At 46.4% G+C, this 18,056-nt stretch overlaps 1 protein-coding gene across 5 annotated transcripts in view; it reads right to left on the reverse strand.

Moving 5' to 3' along the window:
• Positions 1-18,056, reverse strand: part of PRDM5 (PR/SET domain 5) — a 192,377-nt gene that overhangs the window by 84,845 nt on the left and 89,476 nt on the right. For all 5 annotated transcript variants that reach the window (XM_033938221.1, XM_033938203.1, XM_033938213.1 and 2 more), the window contains one exon: positions 4,461-4,618. In XM_033938221.1, coding sequence (XP_033794112.1) covers positions 4,461-4,618 — 158 coding nt within the window. The remainder of the gene's footprint in view (positions 1-4,460; positions 4,619-18,056) is intronic.

The raw sequence follows: 18,056 nt of genomic DNA on the forward strand, positions 1-18,056 counted from the left end.
ATGGCATAATGACTTCCGCCTTACGACTGACGAAACCCCTTCGTATGCAGCCCATGATTTGTCTTGCCTTGGACGAAGCCTGCTCCACTTGATTGGCAGACTTCATGTCCTCACTGACGATTACCCCCAAGTCTCGTTCTGCTACCGTTTTTGCTAGGATCTCGCCATTTCCTCCACTCAGATCTGATATCTGTCTCCTTCCCCGTTTTCTGGCAACTCTCCTCTCTCTTCCCTTTTCTTCTCTGGTCTTCCTTCTTTATTTTCTGCCTCCGTCTAAATTAAATTCTTTATTACTATTCAGTCCTCAGTTTCCCTCTTTTCACTGTGTCTACTCACAGCTTGCCACCCTTTTCCTTCACCCCTCCACTATCTCACTAACTCTATCTTCTTCCCCCCATCCAGCATATGCCCCCCCCATCCAGCATGTGGGAAAGCAGCAGCAGTAGTGAGGTGAGGGCCCCACATGTTGGAAAGCAGCAGCGGTGAGGGGCTAGAGTCTATCTTCCTCTCATTCATCTCCTTGCCACCCCTGTCCCTTGGTCTTTCCCATGATTTCCACAATTTCCAGCAGATCCCCTCCCTCCATTCTTGTAGCCCAGAATCTCCTCTCCGTCTCTCTAGGCCTGACATCTCCCTGTCCTTTTTCCTTCACTATCTTCCTATCCCATCTCTCTTCCCTCCCCCCCTAATCAATTATTTCACCACCTCTCTCTTGCCTCCCCCTCAGGGTTCAAGATTGCTTCCGCTCTCTTTCCTGATGTTCTCTCCCCCTGTCACCCTATGATCCAATCCCCCCTCCTGCCCTTGTCCAACATTTCCCCTTCTTTCCCTCCCTCTCATCCCCTGATCCAACATACCGCATTTCTTGTTCTTCCTGACTGCCCTTCCATCTAGCATCTGCCCCTCCCCAGGCCTGCTGACTTCAACTCATTTACTTCTCTGTGCTCTCTCTCTCCCGCTGCTGTCGAAGCCTGTAAACAAATTTAGCACATGCTGCGGGGCTCAAACAGTGCATGTGCGTGTGCGGCTTCCCTCCTCCTTCCTCCCTCTCATGACGTAACTTCCCATTTTGTTTATGGAGGAGGAGGAGGGAATCTGGCAGCGTCAGGTGCACTGTTAAGAGCCCTGTGACGTATGTTAAATTTGTTTACAGGCTTCAGTAGCGGTGGGCGAGAGAGGGCAGTCGCAGGCCCTGATTCTGTCAATGGGGGGGGCTCAGTGCTGCCTATTGAGGGGGGGCCCGGTGTTTATGATCGAGGGGGGGGGCAGTGTTGACAATCAATGCTGGGTGGGGGCCCATCGCCATTTAAAAAAAAAAATTTTTCAGTGTTCTCCTTCAGCGGGCCCCCCTGACCATTTCGGGCCCTAGGCACATACCTACTGGGCCTATTCATTAATCCAGCCCTGGTCACGAAACCTGTGTTTGGTGTCACAACCTGAGCACAAACCTCATAGGATGTCACTGTCCTACACCGTATGGGGGTCACATACTTCTGTGGGTAAAGAAAGATCGGTCAACGCTGTGCTATGGTCTCTCCTCAAATCCAATGTCCAGGAATGAGAAACCAACAACAGAGTTTTGCTTCAGTCTCTCACTTTCTCTGTCTGGTGGGTTGAGAACATGGGGAGCATTGCCCACATAAGATCTCTACCCCCCAGCCTCAGCTCCAAACAGTTTCTGCATTGATCACGTGAATATTACCCACTTACCATGTACTTGGGGCAGGGGGTATTTCTATGTATTGTTTGCTGGATCTCAACGAGCATTAAAGAGTCTAATTCAATTGTAAGCTCTTCTGAGCAGGGACCATGTTGACCGTACAGCACTGCGTACGCCTGTCAGCACTATAGAAATATTAAGTAGTAGTTAAACGAAGGCCAAACTATGTGGCTCATAGCACAAGAGAGAGAAGCAACTGGGGAGTTCAAGCACGGTACGTGTTCTCGCTGCTGCACGCATACGGCTCATCATGGTTGGCACAGCCAGGATCACCAGCTCTCCAAGCTACTGATCGCGACACCAGAAAAGAAATAAAAACCCTGCTAGACAAACTTCAATCCCCCGAAGCAACCCGCTCTACTCTGTAACCTCTTATGTAATCCGCCTTGGTGGAATCAAAGTCATTAATGGAATGTCATGTAATAGATTCAGAAGTAGAAACCAGCATGCCCTCGGAGATTTGCTTCATTCCTGAGTCGTATTAACTTTACTCACTGGGAAGAACATTCTTTGGCTAATCAACTCTTTTCTCCCCCTCCCACAATCTTTTTTTTTAAGGGGTGGGCATGTTAACACTGCTGGAAGTAACCGGTGCCTTTTTTCTGTAACTGCATCCATGTTGTGATCAAAAACCCTGAGATAATATCTGCCCTGACAGCCCCTAAGCAGGGATTCTTTTTTACTTTCACGTGATTCAGCACTGCAAGCAGGAGACATGGCGCAGAAAATCCCATGCCAATACGAGAGGAGGAGAGCTAGGAAAAGGATCATTTTCATTAAGAGCAGAGCCCCAAAGCCTGGGCAGGAAACCAGCCCTTTCATTTTTTCCAGGCTTGTAATTCTGGAGCTGCCGGCCACGCTTCAGCATCTAACCCAGAGTTAGAATAATGGCAGGCTTGTGCAGGAGTCAGACCCTGTACATTTGGGCCTAAATCAACACAAGCAGCTCATCTCTTTGCTGTTTTCATAGCCTGGGTAGAGTTTCTTCTGACCGTGGAATGAAATGCATCGTTTTAATGCCACTAAAGAAAACACTTCCTAAGTTCCTCTAAGCTGAAATAGAGGAAGATCTGTAACTTCACTCTTTTCACTGCCAAACCCAAAATATAAAATCGGTTTTTTTAAAAGATTATTACTTTATTACATTACATTAGTATTTGTAGATTGCTAATATTCCCCATGCGGAGCTCTAATTGGTCATATCCAGGAGTTATATTATTACATTCGGTGCATGCATAGGGATTCCAAACTTTCATGGGGATCAAGATATCATGATATGGGAGAGCGAGGTATTATATTATGTAGTTTCATCCTCTGCTAAAGGTGTGATTTTGTTTATGTTAGATATTTCGTGAATAAGGAGGTTTTTGTAAGAAGGGGAAATTCTTAATTGATTTGGGAGAGAATTCTACCATTTTCCTACTAGATAAGGAAAGAACATGAGAATAACCTTACTGGGTCAGACCATCAAGCCCAGTAGACTGTTCTCACAGTGGCCAATCCAGGTCACTAATACCTGGCCATAACCCAAAGAGTAGCAACAGTCCATGCTACCGATCCAGGGCAAGCAGTGGCTTTTCCACTTTTCCCAGCGTTCAATATACTAACTTAAGGACCCAACACGAGCCGCCAGCTGACTACTACGGGAATGGGGGGTCGAGAATGCAAGGTAGACCTCCACGTTCCACCCGCGGCTACTTGAAAGGATGACGTAGTAGTCCACTGGTGGTTCGCATTGGGCATTTAAGTTAGTATATTGAACGCTGCCACCATCTTTATGCTGGGAAAAGTGGTCAGATGACATGGTGGAAGACATAAGAGAAAGGCGGGAAAATAGTCTTTTGGTGGGACAATTTGAAGGAGTTAGGGGAGTTTGTTTATGTATATTTAGTTTGTTCACAGAGATTATGCCTTGAGAAAGCGTACGGTGAAACATGTCGACAGAATAACCCCTATCCGTGTGACCACGAAGTAAAGTTAATTTATAGCTAAATCCAAAATGTAAAGGTTGAAAATATTTAAAGATATTTATGGTGAACTATGAATTATGAAGCGCCTCTTCTGAAAAAAGAACCAATGACATGTCAAGCTTAAGGCTATGAACTGTTTGAGCCTGGAGTGGTGTTGCTGAGGTTCTAAGGCAAATGTGGACGTGGGATCCCTAGGATAGTAGACTTGGGGGTGGGTCAGTAGAGTGGGCAGACCTGATGGGCTATGGCCCTTATCTGCCGTCATCTTCTATGTTTCTATGTTGAGGTGATTAATGTACACTTAAATTGAGTATACATACATGAGCGGGGATATAATACTGAGAGAATCCCAAGCTCTAATATACTGTATGTGTTGAACAGCTTATAATTGGCTTATCATTAGGGGACATTTAGTGACTTTTCAGGTTAAGAACATAAGAATTACCGCTGCTGGGTCAGACCAGTGGTCCATCGTGCCCAGCGGTCCACTCACGCGGTGGCTCTTAGATCAAAGACCAGTGCCCTAACTGAGACTAGCCTTACCTGCGTACATTTTGGTTCAGCAGGAACTTGTCTAACTTTGTCTTGAATCTGGAAGAGCGTTCCGGTTTTCTACCACTCTCTGGGTGAAGAAGAACTTCCTTACGTTTGTATGGAATCTATTCCCTTTTAATATTAGAGAGTGCCCTCTCGTTCTCCTTACCCGTCTTTATCTACTAAGTCTATTCCGCATGCTTTTTGGATTTGCCATAAATACAGAATTGCTTTACCTTCTTGTGGTTCTTGTAAACATTTCTGTGAGCAAATGCCTTCCCACAGAGCTTGCACTGATAAGGCTTCTCTTCGCTATGAATGATTTTGTGTGCCGTCACTTGATCAAGTCGTTTGAAAGACCTACTGCAAACTTCACAAGTGTAAGGGCGTTTTTCTGCAGAGAATAAGTGAGAACATTTCATTTCCTGCTTCATATAGGAAAGAAGACAAAAGACTTAAGACAACCTAATTAAAACTAAACCAATTAGAACATCATCATCCTGCAGGTTAAAGGAGGTTAAGCAATGGAATATGAAGATACCAGCCAATTTCTTTCTTAGGGTCACCACTGGTGTTATTCTCAGATGTTAAGTGCCAGTGACAGGATGTGACTCAGCATTGAATATCCAGGTTTACAGAGCTGTTTCTGTCTTATTCAGCATTTAATTGCTTAAGCAATACCACATAAAGATACGCAGTCCAATTTGACCGCATAAGCCCCCACGCTGCTCACTAAAGAGCCGGCTTTGAGTTTAGCGGTCAGTGGTGATATTCAGTGGCAGTAACTTTTTAAGTGCTGAAGTTTGGAGCCCCAGACCAACAGTTTAACCAGTCAGGAGCCATTTCCAGCCAGCTGAATCATTGAATATCGATCCCAATATAGGAATTGTCTTGAGGAATAATTAGATGCCACAGAGAAAAAAGTTATTACTCAAAAGAGAGACTTTTTCAAAATTGTTTAGTACCGAGTAATTTCAGACGTATCAAAAATAAACCACTTATTTTAATCTTTTTTTCCCATAAAATAGGCACCCTTATGCTTATCAAATAAGGACTCAGCCTATGTACTCTCTAAGATAATGTTGTTCAATTCAGCTTATTACTTGAGTTAATATTTTCATACATAGTTCAAATCAGGCCTCAGAAACACCAAGCTTTACGTGTTTAATCGTCAGTGGCATATAATTCATTTAAGATTATGGATGTTCTATGTTTACTTTTCTTCATAAGATTATTTCACTTCATATCTTTGTGTTGTTCCCTTTATTTAATAAATGCGACCTGGGAAGGCTGGATCCGACATACTTTGCCAAAGCATTATCAAGGTTCCCCCCGCTGTCATCCGACTCTCCCTTCCTGCTCTAAGAATTTTTGAAATGAAGTTTTGGGGAAGACACACAAAAATCTAGTACCAAACATAGAAACATGATGTCAGATAAAGGACAAATGGCCCATCCTCAATAACCATTATCTTTCTCTCTCTTGAATTCAAACGTAGCCATTTTCAAAACTGCAAAACATCTGTCTTGTTTTTTCAAAAATGGCCTTTTTTTAAGATATGCATCTATCTTTTTGAACCATTTAAAAAAACAAAAACCCCCTTCAAAACAGTCATCAGGATGTAGGAGGGGCCACTATTTGTAGTAGACGGACTATTTATTTATTCAGTTTTCTCTACTGTTCTCCCAAGGGAGCTCAGAATGGTTTACATGAATTTATTCAGGTACTGAAGCATTTTTCCCTGTCTGTTGCAGTGGCCACACAAACGTCCTAAAAAAGCAGAGGGGTGACATAGTAACATAGTAGATGACGGCAGATAAAGACCCGAATGGTCCATCCAGTCTGCCCAACCTGATTCAATTTTTTTTTTTTTTTTTTTTTCTTCTTAGCTATTTCTGGGCAAGAATCCAAAGCTTTACCCTGTACTGTGCTTGGGTTCCAACTGCCAAAATCTCTGTTAAGACTTACTCCAGCCCATCTACACCCTCCCAGCCATTGAAGCCCTCCCCTGCCCATCCTCCACCAAACGGCCATACACAGACGCAGACCGTACAAGTCTGCCCAGTAACTGGCCTAGTTCAATCTTTAATATTATTTTCTGATTCTAAATCTTCTGTGTTCATCCCACGCTTCTTTGAACTCAGTCACAGTTTTACTCTCCACCACCTCTTTCGGGAGCGCATTCCAGGCATCCACCACCCTCTCCGTAAAGTAGAATTTCCTAACATTGCCCCTGAATCTACCACCCCTCAACCTCAAATTATGTCCTCTGGTTTTACCATTTTCCTTTCTCTGGAAAAGATTTTGTTCTACGTTAATACCCTTCAAGTATTTGAACGTCTGAATCATATCTCCCCTGTCTCTCCTTTCCTCTAGGGTATACATATTCAGGGCTTCCAGTCTCTCCTCATATGTCTTCTGGCGCAAGCCTCCTATCATTTTCGTCGCCCTCCTCTGGACCGCCTCAAGTCTTCTTACGTCTTTCACCAGATACGGTCTCCAAAACTGAACACAATACTCCAAGTGGGGCCTCACCAATGACCTGTACAGGGGCATCAACACCTTCTTCCTTCTACTGACTATGCCTCTCTTTATACAGCCCAGCATCCTTCTGGCAGCAGCCACTGCCTTGTCACACTGTTTTTTCACCTTTAGATCTTCGGACACTATCACCCCAAGGTCCCTCTCCCCGTCCTTGCATATAGCACAGTTACTTACCGTAACAGGTGTTATCCAGGGACAGCAGGCAGATATTCTTGACTGATGGGTGACGGCACCGACGGAGCCCCGGTACGGACAATTTTAGAGTGATTGCATTCTAAGAACTTGGAAAGTTCTAGTAGGCCGCACCGCGCACGCGCGAGTGCCTTCCCGCCCGACAGAGGCGCGCGGTCCCCAGTTAGGATAAGCCAGCTAAGAAGCCAACCCGGGGAGGAGGGTGGGACGCAAGAATATCTGCCTGCTGTCCCTGGATAACACCTGTTACAGTAAGTAATGTAATGTAATGTAATGTAATTTATTTCTTATATACCGCTACATCCGTTAGGTTCTAAGCGGTTTGAAGAAAATATACATTAAGATTATAAATGAGAAGTAAGAAGGTACTTAAAAATTCCCTTACTTAAGTAACTGTGCTTTATCCCAGGACAAGCAGGCAGCATATTCTTGACTGATGGGTGACCTCCAAGCTAACAAAAAGAGGGATGGAGGGAAGGTTGGCCATTAGGAAAACAAATTTTGCAAAACAGATTGGCCGAAGTGTCCATCCCGTCTGGAGAATGCATCCAGACAATAATGAGATGTAAAAGTATGAACTGAGGACCACGTAGCAGCTTTGCAGATTTCCTCAATAGGAGTGGAACGGAGGAAAGCTACAGATGCTGCCATAGCTCAAACTCTATGGGCTGTGACAGAACCTTCCAGTGTCAGTCCGGACTGAACATAACAAAATGAAATGCACGCTGCAAGCCAATTTGACAACGTACGTTTAGAAACAGGACGTCCCAATTTATTCGGATCAAAGGACAGAAAGAGTTGGGGAGATGATCTGTGGGGCTTAGTACGCTCTAAATAGTAAGCTAGAGCCCGCTTACAGTCCAAAGTATGCAGAGCCTGTTCTCCAGAATGAGAGTGAGGTTTCGGAAAGAAGATAGGCAGAACAATGGATTGGTTGAGATGGAATTCCGAGACAACCTTAGGGAGAAACTTTGGATGTGTACGCAGAACCACCTTGTCATGATGAAAGACTGTAAAAGGTGGATCAGCAACTAGTGCATGGAGCTCACTGACCCTCCTGGCAGAGGTAAGAGCAATAAGGAAAAGTACCTTCCAAGTGAGAAACTTGAAAGGAGCGGTAGCCAAAGGTTCAAATGGAGGCTTCATTAAGGCGGAAAGAACCACATTGAGATCCCAGATTACAGGAGGGGCTCTGAGAGGTGGTTTCACATTGAAAAGACCCCGCATGAATCTGGACACCAAGGGATGAGCCGAGAGAAGTTTTCCATGAATTGGCTCATGAAAAGCAGCAATAGCACTGAGGTGGACTCTGATGGAAGTAGACTTGAGGCCAGAGTCAGACAAAGAAAGTAGATAATCCAACAAAGTCTCCACAGCAAGGGAAGTGGGATCATGCTGATGAAGAAGACACCAGGAAGAAAATCGTGTCCACTTCTGATGGTAACATTGCAGAGTGGCCGGTTTCCTGGAGGCATCCAGAATGGAACGAACGGGCTGAGACAAAGAAGTATCATGAGAAGTCAGCCTGAGAGAAACCAAGCTGTCAGGTGCAGAGACGGAAGATTGGGATGCAGAAGGGTCTCTTGATGTTGCGTAAGCAGAGAAGGAAACAGCGGAAGAAGAAAAGGCTCCCTGGCACTGAGTTGAAGTAGAAGGGAGAACCAATGTTGTCTGGGCCACCGTGGAGCAATGAGAATCATGGTGGCTCTTTCCCTCTTGAGCTTGAACAAGGTTCGTAACATGAGAGGCAGAGGAGGGAAAGCGTACAGGAACAGATTGGACCAATCGAGGAGAAATGCATCCGCTGCCAGACGGTGAGGAGAGTAGAGTCTGGAGCAGAATAGGGGCAGCTGGTGATTGTGAGGAGCTGCAAAGAGGTCTATCTGAGGAGTGCCCCACTGAGCGAAGATGGACTGTAGAGTTAAAGGATCGAGAGTCCACTCGTGAGACTGGAGAATTCTGCTGAGCTTGTCCGCTAAAGAATTCTGTTCTCCCTGAATGTAGATAGCTTTCAGAAATAGTTGGTGATCTGTGGCCCAAGCCCAAATCTTCTGGGCTTCCTGGCACAAGAGGCGAGAGCCTGTCCCACCCTGCTTGTTGATGTAGTACATCGCAACTTGATTGTCTGTGCACAGCAGGAGGACTTGAGGAAAGAGAAGATGTTGGAAGGCCTTGAGGGCATAAAACATCGCTCTGAGTTCCAGGAAATTGATGTGATGCTTCTTTTCCTGGGCTGTCCAAAGTCCTTGAGTTTGGAATTCGTTCAAATGAGCTCCCCAGGCATAAGGGGAGGCGTCGGTGGTGATGACAAGTTGATGAGGAGGTAGATGGAACAGAAGACCTCTGGATAGATTTGAGTATACCAACCACCATTGTAGAGACTGACGAAGAGATGATGTCACAGATATGTGTCGTGAGCAAGGATCCGTCGCTTGGGACCACTGAGTAGCTAGTGTCCATTGAGGAGTGCGCAGGTGAAGACGTGCGAAGGGTGTGACATGAACTGTGGAGGCCATGTGACCCAAGAGTATCATCATGTGTTTGGCAGAGATGGAATGTTGTGGAAGTACCTGCTGACATAGAGATTGAAGAGTGTGAAGACAGTTGGACGGCAGGAACGCTCTCATGAGGACTGTGTCCAGCACCGCTCCAATGAATTGAAGTCTCTGAGTGGGGATGAGATGAGATTTGGGTAGATTGATCTCGAACCCCAGAAGTTGGAGAAACAGGATGGTTTGGTTGGTGGCCAGGAGTACTGTCTGAGATGAATTGGCCTTTATCAACCAATCGTCCAGGTAAGGAAAGACCTGAAGGTGGTGAGAGCGTAGAAAGGCAGCCACCACAATCAGACATTTGGTGAACACTCTTGGAGAGGAGGCAAGGCCGAAGTGCAGCACCTTGTATTGGTAATGACGGTGATTGATCATGAAACGGAGGTACTGTCTGGAGGTCAGATTGACCGGTATGTGAGTGTATGCCTCTTTGAGATCGAGGGAGCATAGCCAGTCGTCTTGATTGAGAAAAGGATAAAGGGTGGCTAAAGAAAGCATCTTGAATTTTTCTTTGACTAAGCATTTGTTGAGATCGCGAAGATCTAGAATTGGCCTGAGATCTCCTGTTTTTTTGGGGACTAGAAAGTAACGGGAGTAGAATCCCTGTCCCTTTTGATCTAGAGGAACTTCCTCTATGGCGTTCAAAAGGAGGAGGGATTGAACCTCCTGGAGAAGGAGGGAAGACTGAGGAGTGTTCAAAGCAGACTCTCTTGGCAGACTTTGTGCAGGAAGGGTCTGAAAGTTGAGAGAGTAGCCGTGGTGGATGATGTTGAGGACCCACTGGTCCGAAGTGATAACTTCCCACCGGCTGAGGAAAAAAGTGAGACGGCCACCTATAGGTTGAGGTAGGTGGGTAGATGTTTGGATGCTGGCTATGCCCTGGAGAATCAAGTCAAAAGGGTTGCGTAGATTTTTGCTGTGGAGGTGGCTTCACAGGTTGCTGTTGCGGTGGCCTAGGAGTCTGTCGTTGTTGCTGACGTTGACGCCTAGGTTGCTGGGGAGCTGATGGCAATGGACGAGCTACATAACGGCGTTGATAGGCCGACTGCTGTCTGAAAGGCCGTGCCGGTGGAGCCTTCTTTTTTGTTTTGAGCAGAGTATCCCAGCGAGTCTCATGGGCGGAGAGCTTTTGGGTAGTCGAGTCCATGGATTCCCCAAAGAGCTCATCCCCCAGGCATGGGGCATTAGCCAACCGATCTTGATGGTTGACATCAAGCTCGGATACTCTAAGTCAGGCAAGGCGGCGCATGGCCACAGAAATGGCCGTGGCTCTAGAGGTAAGTTCAAACGTGTCATAAATTGATCTTACCATAAATTTTCGGAGTTGGAAAAGAGAAGACGAGCAGTGGTGGAAAGCCTGTCGTTTCCGCTCAGGAAGGTACTTTTCAAAGGAAGCCATGGTGGTAAGGAGATGCTTAAGATAAAAAGAAAAGTGAAAAGCATAATTACCAGATCTATTAGCTAACATTGCATTCTGGTATAACCTTTTACCGAATTTGTCCATGGCTTTGCCCTCTCTGCCAGGAGGGACAGAAGCATATACACTAGCTCCTGTGGACTTCTTAAGTGTAGATTCCACAAGCAGAGATTCATGTGGAAGCTGTGGCTTATCGAATCCAGGAATAGGGATTATTTTATATAATGAATCTAATTTACGGGGAGCTCCTGGGATGGTCAAAGGAGTCTCTAGGTTCTTATAGAAAGTTTCCCTCAAGATGTCATGAAGAGGGAGTTTCAAAAATTCCTTTGGAGGCTGATCGAAGTCAAGGGCATCAAGAAAGGCCTTGGATTTTTTAAACTCAGCCTCCAAAGGAATGGAAAGAGATTCACACATGTCCTTCAGGAAAGAAGTGAAAGACGTAGAATCATGTTTAGAGGATGGATCAGGAACAGCAGGATCATCCTCATCCGAGGAACACTCACCCTCAGAAAGAAAAGGCTCTTCGGAGTCACCCCACAGATCAGGGTCCCTAATATGGGAGCTACGGTCTCGCGACTCCGGAGTAGAGGGTTCTAGGTGTCGGGATTTGCATGCCGACTTACCAGACCGCATAGATACGGTACCGGGAGATGTTACCGACTGTAACGGTGCCGAAGTCTGCACCGATTGATGCTGGGCCCTCGGTTCCAGTGCGAGGATTGGCATCGATATCGATGAGGCAGAGTGGACCGGTACCGAAGCAGTGGACGTAGACAATAGAGGCTGCTCCACTGCCGGTACCGGTGGCTCAGACCGGACCGGGACCGGAAGGCTCGGTGCCAATAGAGCAGGAAGGAGTTGCTGTAACTGCTCCTTGAGCTGCACCTGTAGGACGGCTGCAATGCGCTCATCCAAAGAAGGCACCGGTACCGCCTTTTTCTTTTGCGGTACCTGTGGTGCCGCTCGACGCCCCGGAGATGAGGAGCCCGAGGTCGAGGGACTCACCTCGATAGGGGCGGAGCGCTTCAGCGGGCGTCTCACGGTCGGCAGGACTGGGCTCTCTGCAATCGACACCGGAGGACGCTCCAGCGGGGAAGGCTTCTTAGCCGGCTTACCTGGGTGTTGCGATGCCGGCGCGGTATCGCGCGGTGTCGACGAAGTGGGTGCCGACTGAGATGGGGCCGACGCCTGCGTCGATGCCGCAGGATCGGACATATCGGCACCGAAAAGCAAGCGCTGCTGTATCTGGCGATTTTTTAAGGTATGTTTTTTTAACGTGGCACAGCGGGTGCAGGTGGAAGCCTGATGCTCAGGACCTAGGCACTGTAAGCACCAGTTGTGCGGGTCCGTGAGGAATATAGGTCGTGCACACCGCTGGCACTTTTTAAAACCTGGCTGGGGGGGCATGAAAGTAAAAACGGCTTCTGCCAAATCGAAGGCCGAGGCCTCGATGGTGGCAGCAGGCCCCGCCGGGGCAAAACCGAAATGAAGAAAAATAACGAAAAATACTCGTTTTTTTTTTTTTTTTTTAAGAAAAAAGAAAAGAAAGAAAGGAAAAAATTTTTCCAAAAAGGTTTCGCGAGCGGGAAGGCGAATAAGAAAAGTTTTCAACAGCCGTTGAAAAATGCGACTTCTTAGCTCCGCGGAAACTAAGAAACTGGGGACCGTGCGCCTCTGTCGGGCGGGAAGGCACTCGCGTGTGCGCGGTGCGGCCTACTGGAACTTTCCAAGTTCTTAGAGTGCAATCACTCTAAAATTGTCCGTACCGGGGCTCCGTCGGTGCCGTCATCCATCAGTCAAGAATATGCTGCCTGCTTGTCCTGGGATAACAGCTTCTCTCCTCCCAGCATATACGGTTCCTTCCTATTATTAATCCCCAAATGCATTACTCTGCATTTCTTTGCATTGAATTTTAGTTGCCAGGTATTAGACCATTCCTCTAACTTTTGCAGATCCTTTTTCATATTCTCCACTCCCTCTTCGGTGTCTACTCTGTTACAAATCTTGGTATCATCTGCAAAAAGGCACACTTTTCCTTCTAACCCTTCAGCAATGTCACTCACAAACATATTGAACAGGATCGGCCTCAGCACCAAACCCTGAGGGACTCCACTACTCACCTTTCCTTCCTCCGAGCGACTTCCATTAACCACCACCCTCTGGCGTCTGTCCGACAGCCAGTTTCTGACCCAGTTCACCACTTTGGGTCCTAACTTCAGCCCTTCAAGTTTGTTCAACAGCCTCCTATGAGGAATTGTATCAAAGGCTTTGCTGAAATCCAAGTAAATTACATCTAGCATATGTCCTCGATCCAGCTCTCTGGTCACCCAATCAAAAAATTCAATCAGGTTCGTTTGGCACGATTTACCTTTTGTAAAGCCATGTTGCCTCGGATCCTGTAACCCATTAGATTCAAGGAAGTACACTATCCTTTCTTTCAGCAACACTTCCATTATTTTTCCAACAACTGAAGTGAGGCTCACCGGCCTGTAGTTTCCTGCTTCATCCCTGTGACCACTTTTGTGAATAGGGACCACATCCGCTCTCCTCCAATCCCCAGGAATCACTCCCGTCTCCAGAGATTTGTTGAACAAGTCTTTAATAGGACTCGCCAGAACCTCTCTGAGCTCCCTTAGTATCCTGGGATGGATCCCGTCTGGTCCCATCGCTTTGTCCACCTTCAGTTTTTCAAGTTGCTCATAAACACCCTCCTCCGTGAACGGCGCAGAATCTACTCCATTTTCTCGTGTAACTTTGCCATACAATCTCGGTCCTTCTCCAGGATTTTCTTCTGTGAACACAGAACAGAAGTATTTGTTTAGCACATTTGCTTTCTCCTCATCACTCTCCACATATTTGTTCCCAGCATCTTTTAGCCTAGCAATTCCATTTTTTATCTTCCTCCTTTCACTAATATATCTGAAAAAATTTTTATCTCCCTTTTTTACATTTTTTAGCCATTTGTTCTTCCGCCTGTGCCTTCACCAAACGTATCTCTCTCTTGGCTTCTTTCAGTTTCACCCTGTAGTCCTTTCTGCTCTCCTCTTCTTGGGTTTTTTTATATTTCATGAACGCCAACTCTTTCGCCTTTATTTTCTCAGCCACTAGGTTGGAGAACCATATCGGCTTCCTTTTCTTTAGGTGAACTTCACCTAAAGGGTCACAGGTACACATCTTACCATAAGCCCCTTATGGTGAGCACTCCAAAACCCACTCTACCCAAATTAGCAAGGTTTAAAAAAAGGTTTGGATAATTTCCTAAAAGAGAAATCCATAGGCCATTATGGAGATGGCTTGGGGAAATCCATTGCTTATTCCTAGGATAAGCAGCATAAAATCTGTTTTAGTCCTTGGGATCAAGCTTGGTCACTGTTGGAAACAGGACACTGGGCTTGATGGACCTTCAGTCTGTCTCAGTATAGCAATTCTTATGTTCTAATGTGAGCCAAGTATAGGACAATGAAGCCACTATGACATCCCTGATAAGGTTGGCTTTTAGGCATTGGTGGAATGAGGCACTATGACTTCACAATCTCAGCTCTGAAATGTTGGTGCTCTTTGGGTTTTCTTTCTGGTACTTGGGACCTGGGTTGGTCACTGTTGGAAACAGGACACTGGGCTTACAAACATGACGGCAGATAAAGGCCAAATGGCCCATCTAGTCTGCCCATCCGCAGTAACCATTATCTCTTTCTCTCTCCGAGACATCCCACAAGCCTATCCCAGGCCCTTTTGAATTCAGACACAGTCTCTGTTTCCACCACCTCTTCCGGAAGACTGTTCCACTCATCTACCACGCTTTCCGTAAAAAAGTATTTCCTCAGATTACTCCGGAGCCTATCACCTCTTAACTTTATCCTGTGCCCTCTCATTCCAAAACTTCATTTCAAATGAAAGAGACTCGACTCATGCACATTTACATTACTAGGTATTTAAACATCTCTATCATATCTCCCCTCTCCTGCCTTTCCTCCAAAGTATACAGATTGAGATCTTTAAGTCTGTCCCCATACACCTCATCATGAAGACCACACACCATTTTTGTAGTCTTCCTCTGGTCCGACCCCATCCTTTTTATATCGTTTTGAAGGTGTGACCTCCAGAATTGTACACAATAATCTAAACGAGGTCTCGCCAAAGTCTTATACAGGGGCATCAATACCTCCTTTTACCTACTGGCCATTACTCTCCCTATGCAACGTAGCATCCTTCTAGCTTTCGCTGTCACCTTTTCAACCTGTTTGGCCACCTTAAGATCATCATATACAATAACACTCAAGTCCCGCTCTTCCGTCGTGCACATAAGTTCTCCACCCCCTAAACTGTACCGTTCCCTCTGGTTTTTGCAGCCCAAATGCATAACCTTGCATTTCTTAGCATTAAATTTTAGTTGCCAAATTTCAGACCATTCTTCAAGCTTCGCCAGGTCTTTCTTCATGTTATTCACACCATCCGGCATGTCCACTCTATTGCAGATTTTGGTATCATCCACAAAGAGGCAAACATAACCGACAACCCTTCAGCAATATCATTTTTAAAAAATGTTAAAAAGAACATGCCCAAGAACAGAACCTTGAGGCACACCACTAGCAACATCCCTTTCCTCAGAGCGATCTCCATTGATCACTACCCTCTGTCACCTTCCACTCAACCAGTTCTTGACCCAGCCCGACACTTTGGGACCCATCCTGAGGGCACTCAGTTTATTTATCAGATGTCTGTGTGGAACACTGTCAAAGGCTTTGCTAAAATCTAAATACATCTAGCGCACATCCTCTATCCAATCCTCTGGTCACCCAGTCAAAGAAATTGATCAGATTTGTCTGACAAGACCTACCTCTAGTGAATCCATGTTGCCTCCGGTCCTGTAATCCACAGGATTCCAGAAACTTGACTATTCTCTGTTTTAAAAGTGTTTCCATTAATTTGCTTACCATAGAAGTCAGACTTACCGGCCTGTAATTCCCTACTTCTTCCTTACTTCCACTTTTGTGCAGAGGGACCACATCTGCCCTTCTCCAATCCTCTGGTACCACTCCCGACTCTAGAGACGCATTGAAAAGGTCAGTCAGCCGAGCTACCAGAACTTTCCTAAGTTCCTTCAGCAGATGTACACCATCCAGCCCTATCGCTTTATCTACCTTTATTTTAGCTAGCTCCTCACGAACACAACCCTCTTTGAAAATCGATCAGGGTCTATTACTCCTCCATCCCTATTCACATTTGTCTTCTGATGTCCCGCTCCTGGCGCTTCAGCCCGTGAACACAGAACAGAAATATCTATTAAGCAATTCGGCCTTTTCTTTATCAGCTTCTACATATTCCTCCCCTTCACCTTTGAGTTTCACAAAGCCACTTTTGCACTTCTTCCTATCACTAATATATCTAAAAAATGTCTTGTTTCCCTGTTTTACCATGTCAGCTATTTTTTCTTCCATTTGCATCTTTGCTTTCCTGACAACTTTTCCAGATATTTTTGCCTGTCTTCCTCTTTCTGCGATCTTTTGTAGTTTATGAAAGCTAACCTCTTATTCCTTACCTTCTCAGCTACTACTTTAGAGAACCAAAAGCAGCCTTCTTTTCCTCTTACTTTTACTTACTTGCCTCACAATTGCTCCTTTCAGTTTTGCCCACCGCATTTCCACTCCTTCCAGACATTCCCATCCAGACAATAATTCCTTAACATAAACCCCCATCCGAACAAAGTTAGTTTTTTTAAAGTCTAAAATCTTTCCTTTTGAATGAGCTTCTCTATACCCATCTTGATATTAAATCGTACCATGCAGTGATCACTGGATGCCAGACCTTCAGTTTGTCCTATACCTAAGTTCACCACTTCCACCTAAACTCTACCACCAGGAACACCTAAACAATTATTCTGTAAATGTGGCATTATATAGCTCCCTCCCTCCCGTAAACAAATTATAAAAGAGCCTACTTTAGTATGTAAAATGCAGGGTTATATGCTTAGAAATATTTATCCCCAAAACTAGTGTTTAAGCCCGTTACATTAACGGGTGCTAGAGTAGATGTCTGTTTGTCTGGTTTTTTTTCCTTTGTCTCTCTCTCCTTGGACGCTGTCTGTCTGTCTGTCATTCTTTCAGTCTCTGTCTCCCTGGCCCCCTGCCTGCCTGTATTTCTCTGTTGCGCTATGCCTGCCTGTCTCTCCGTGGCCCCCTTCCTATGTCCATAGTGTCCCATCCTATGTCCTTAAGTGTCCTCAGTGCCTCCTTTCTATGTCCTTAGTGCCCTCAGTGCCTCCTATGTCCTTAGTACCCCTTCCTACGTCCTTAGTGCCTCCAGTGTCTCCTTCTCATGTCCTTAGTGCCCCCAGTGCCTCTGTCCTGTGTCCTCAGTGCCTCCTATGTCCTTAGTGCCCTCAGTTCCCCTTCCTATGTCCTTAGTGCCTTAGTTCTCCTTCCTATGTCCTTGGGGCCCCCAGTGCTTCCTTCCTATGTCCCTCCTCACTGCCTTCCAGACTTTGTCCCACCCCCGCCCTCCGAAGCCTGCCTGCCTGCCTGCCTCCCTCCCTCCATTCCCCCATGCAGTAGAACCCTTGAGCAGCATCTTTCCATTTCTACTCCCCCCATCCCCTCGTACAGTAGAACCTGGCATTTTTCTATCCCTCCCTCCCATCCCCCTGTGCAGTAGAACCGTTGAGTAGCATGTTTCCATCTCCCCCCCACCGCCGCCATGCAGCCGACCCCACTGATCCTCCCATCCGACCCTCCCACCGCGAGACAACCTACAAACCTCCCGGCTCCAGCAGCATCCACAGCACTCTAAACACGCTGCTTCACGGCCTTCTACTGCCCGTGATTTCCTCTGCCGCGTCTGTCTCGATGTCATCAGGGACGCGGCAGAGGAAATCAGGGCAGTAGAAGGCCATGAAGCAGCGTGTTTAGAGTACTGCGAACGCTGCTGGAGTCGGAAGGTTTGTGGTCGTCTCGCGGTGGGAGGGTTGGATGGGAGGGTCAACGGGGGTTCGGGTGCACCGAGAAGGGGTACGCCCAGGGGGGAGGGGGGGCGATGACGACGAACTGCCTTACAGTGAGTGCTGCCTTACAGTGACTGAGGGGGGAATCGAAGCGCACATGCGCTCTCCTGCCGGCCACGGACCTACG

The sequence above is a fragment of the Geotrypetes seraphini genome, chromosome 1 (assembly GCF_902459505.1).
Source record: "Geotrypetes seraphini chromosome 1, aGeoSer1.1, whole genome shotgun sequence".
NCBI classification, from domain to species: domain Eukaryota; kingdom Metazoa; phylum Chordata; class Amphibia; order Gymnophiona; family Dermophiidae; genus Geotrypetes; species Geotrypetes seraphini.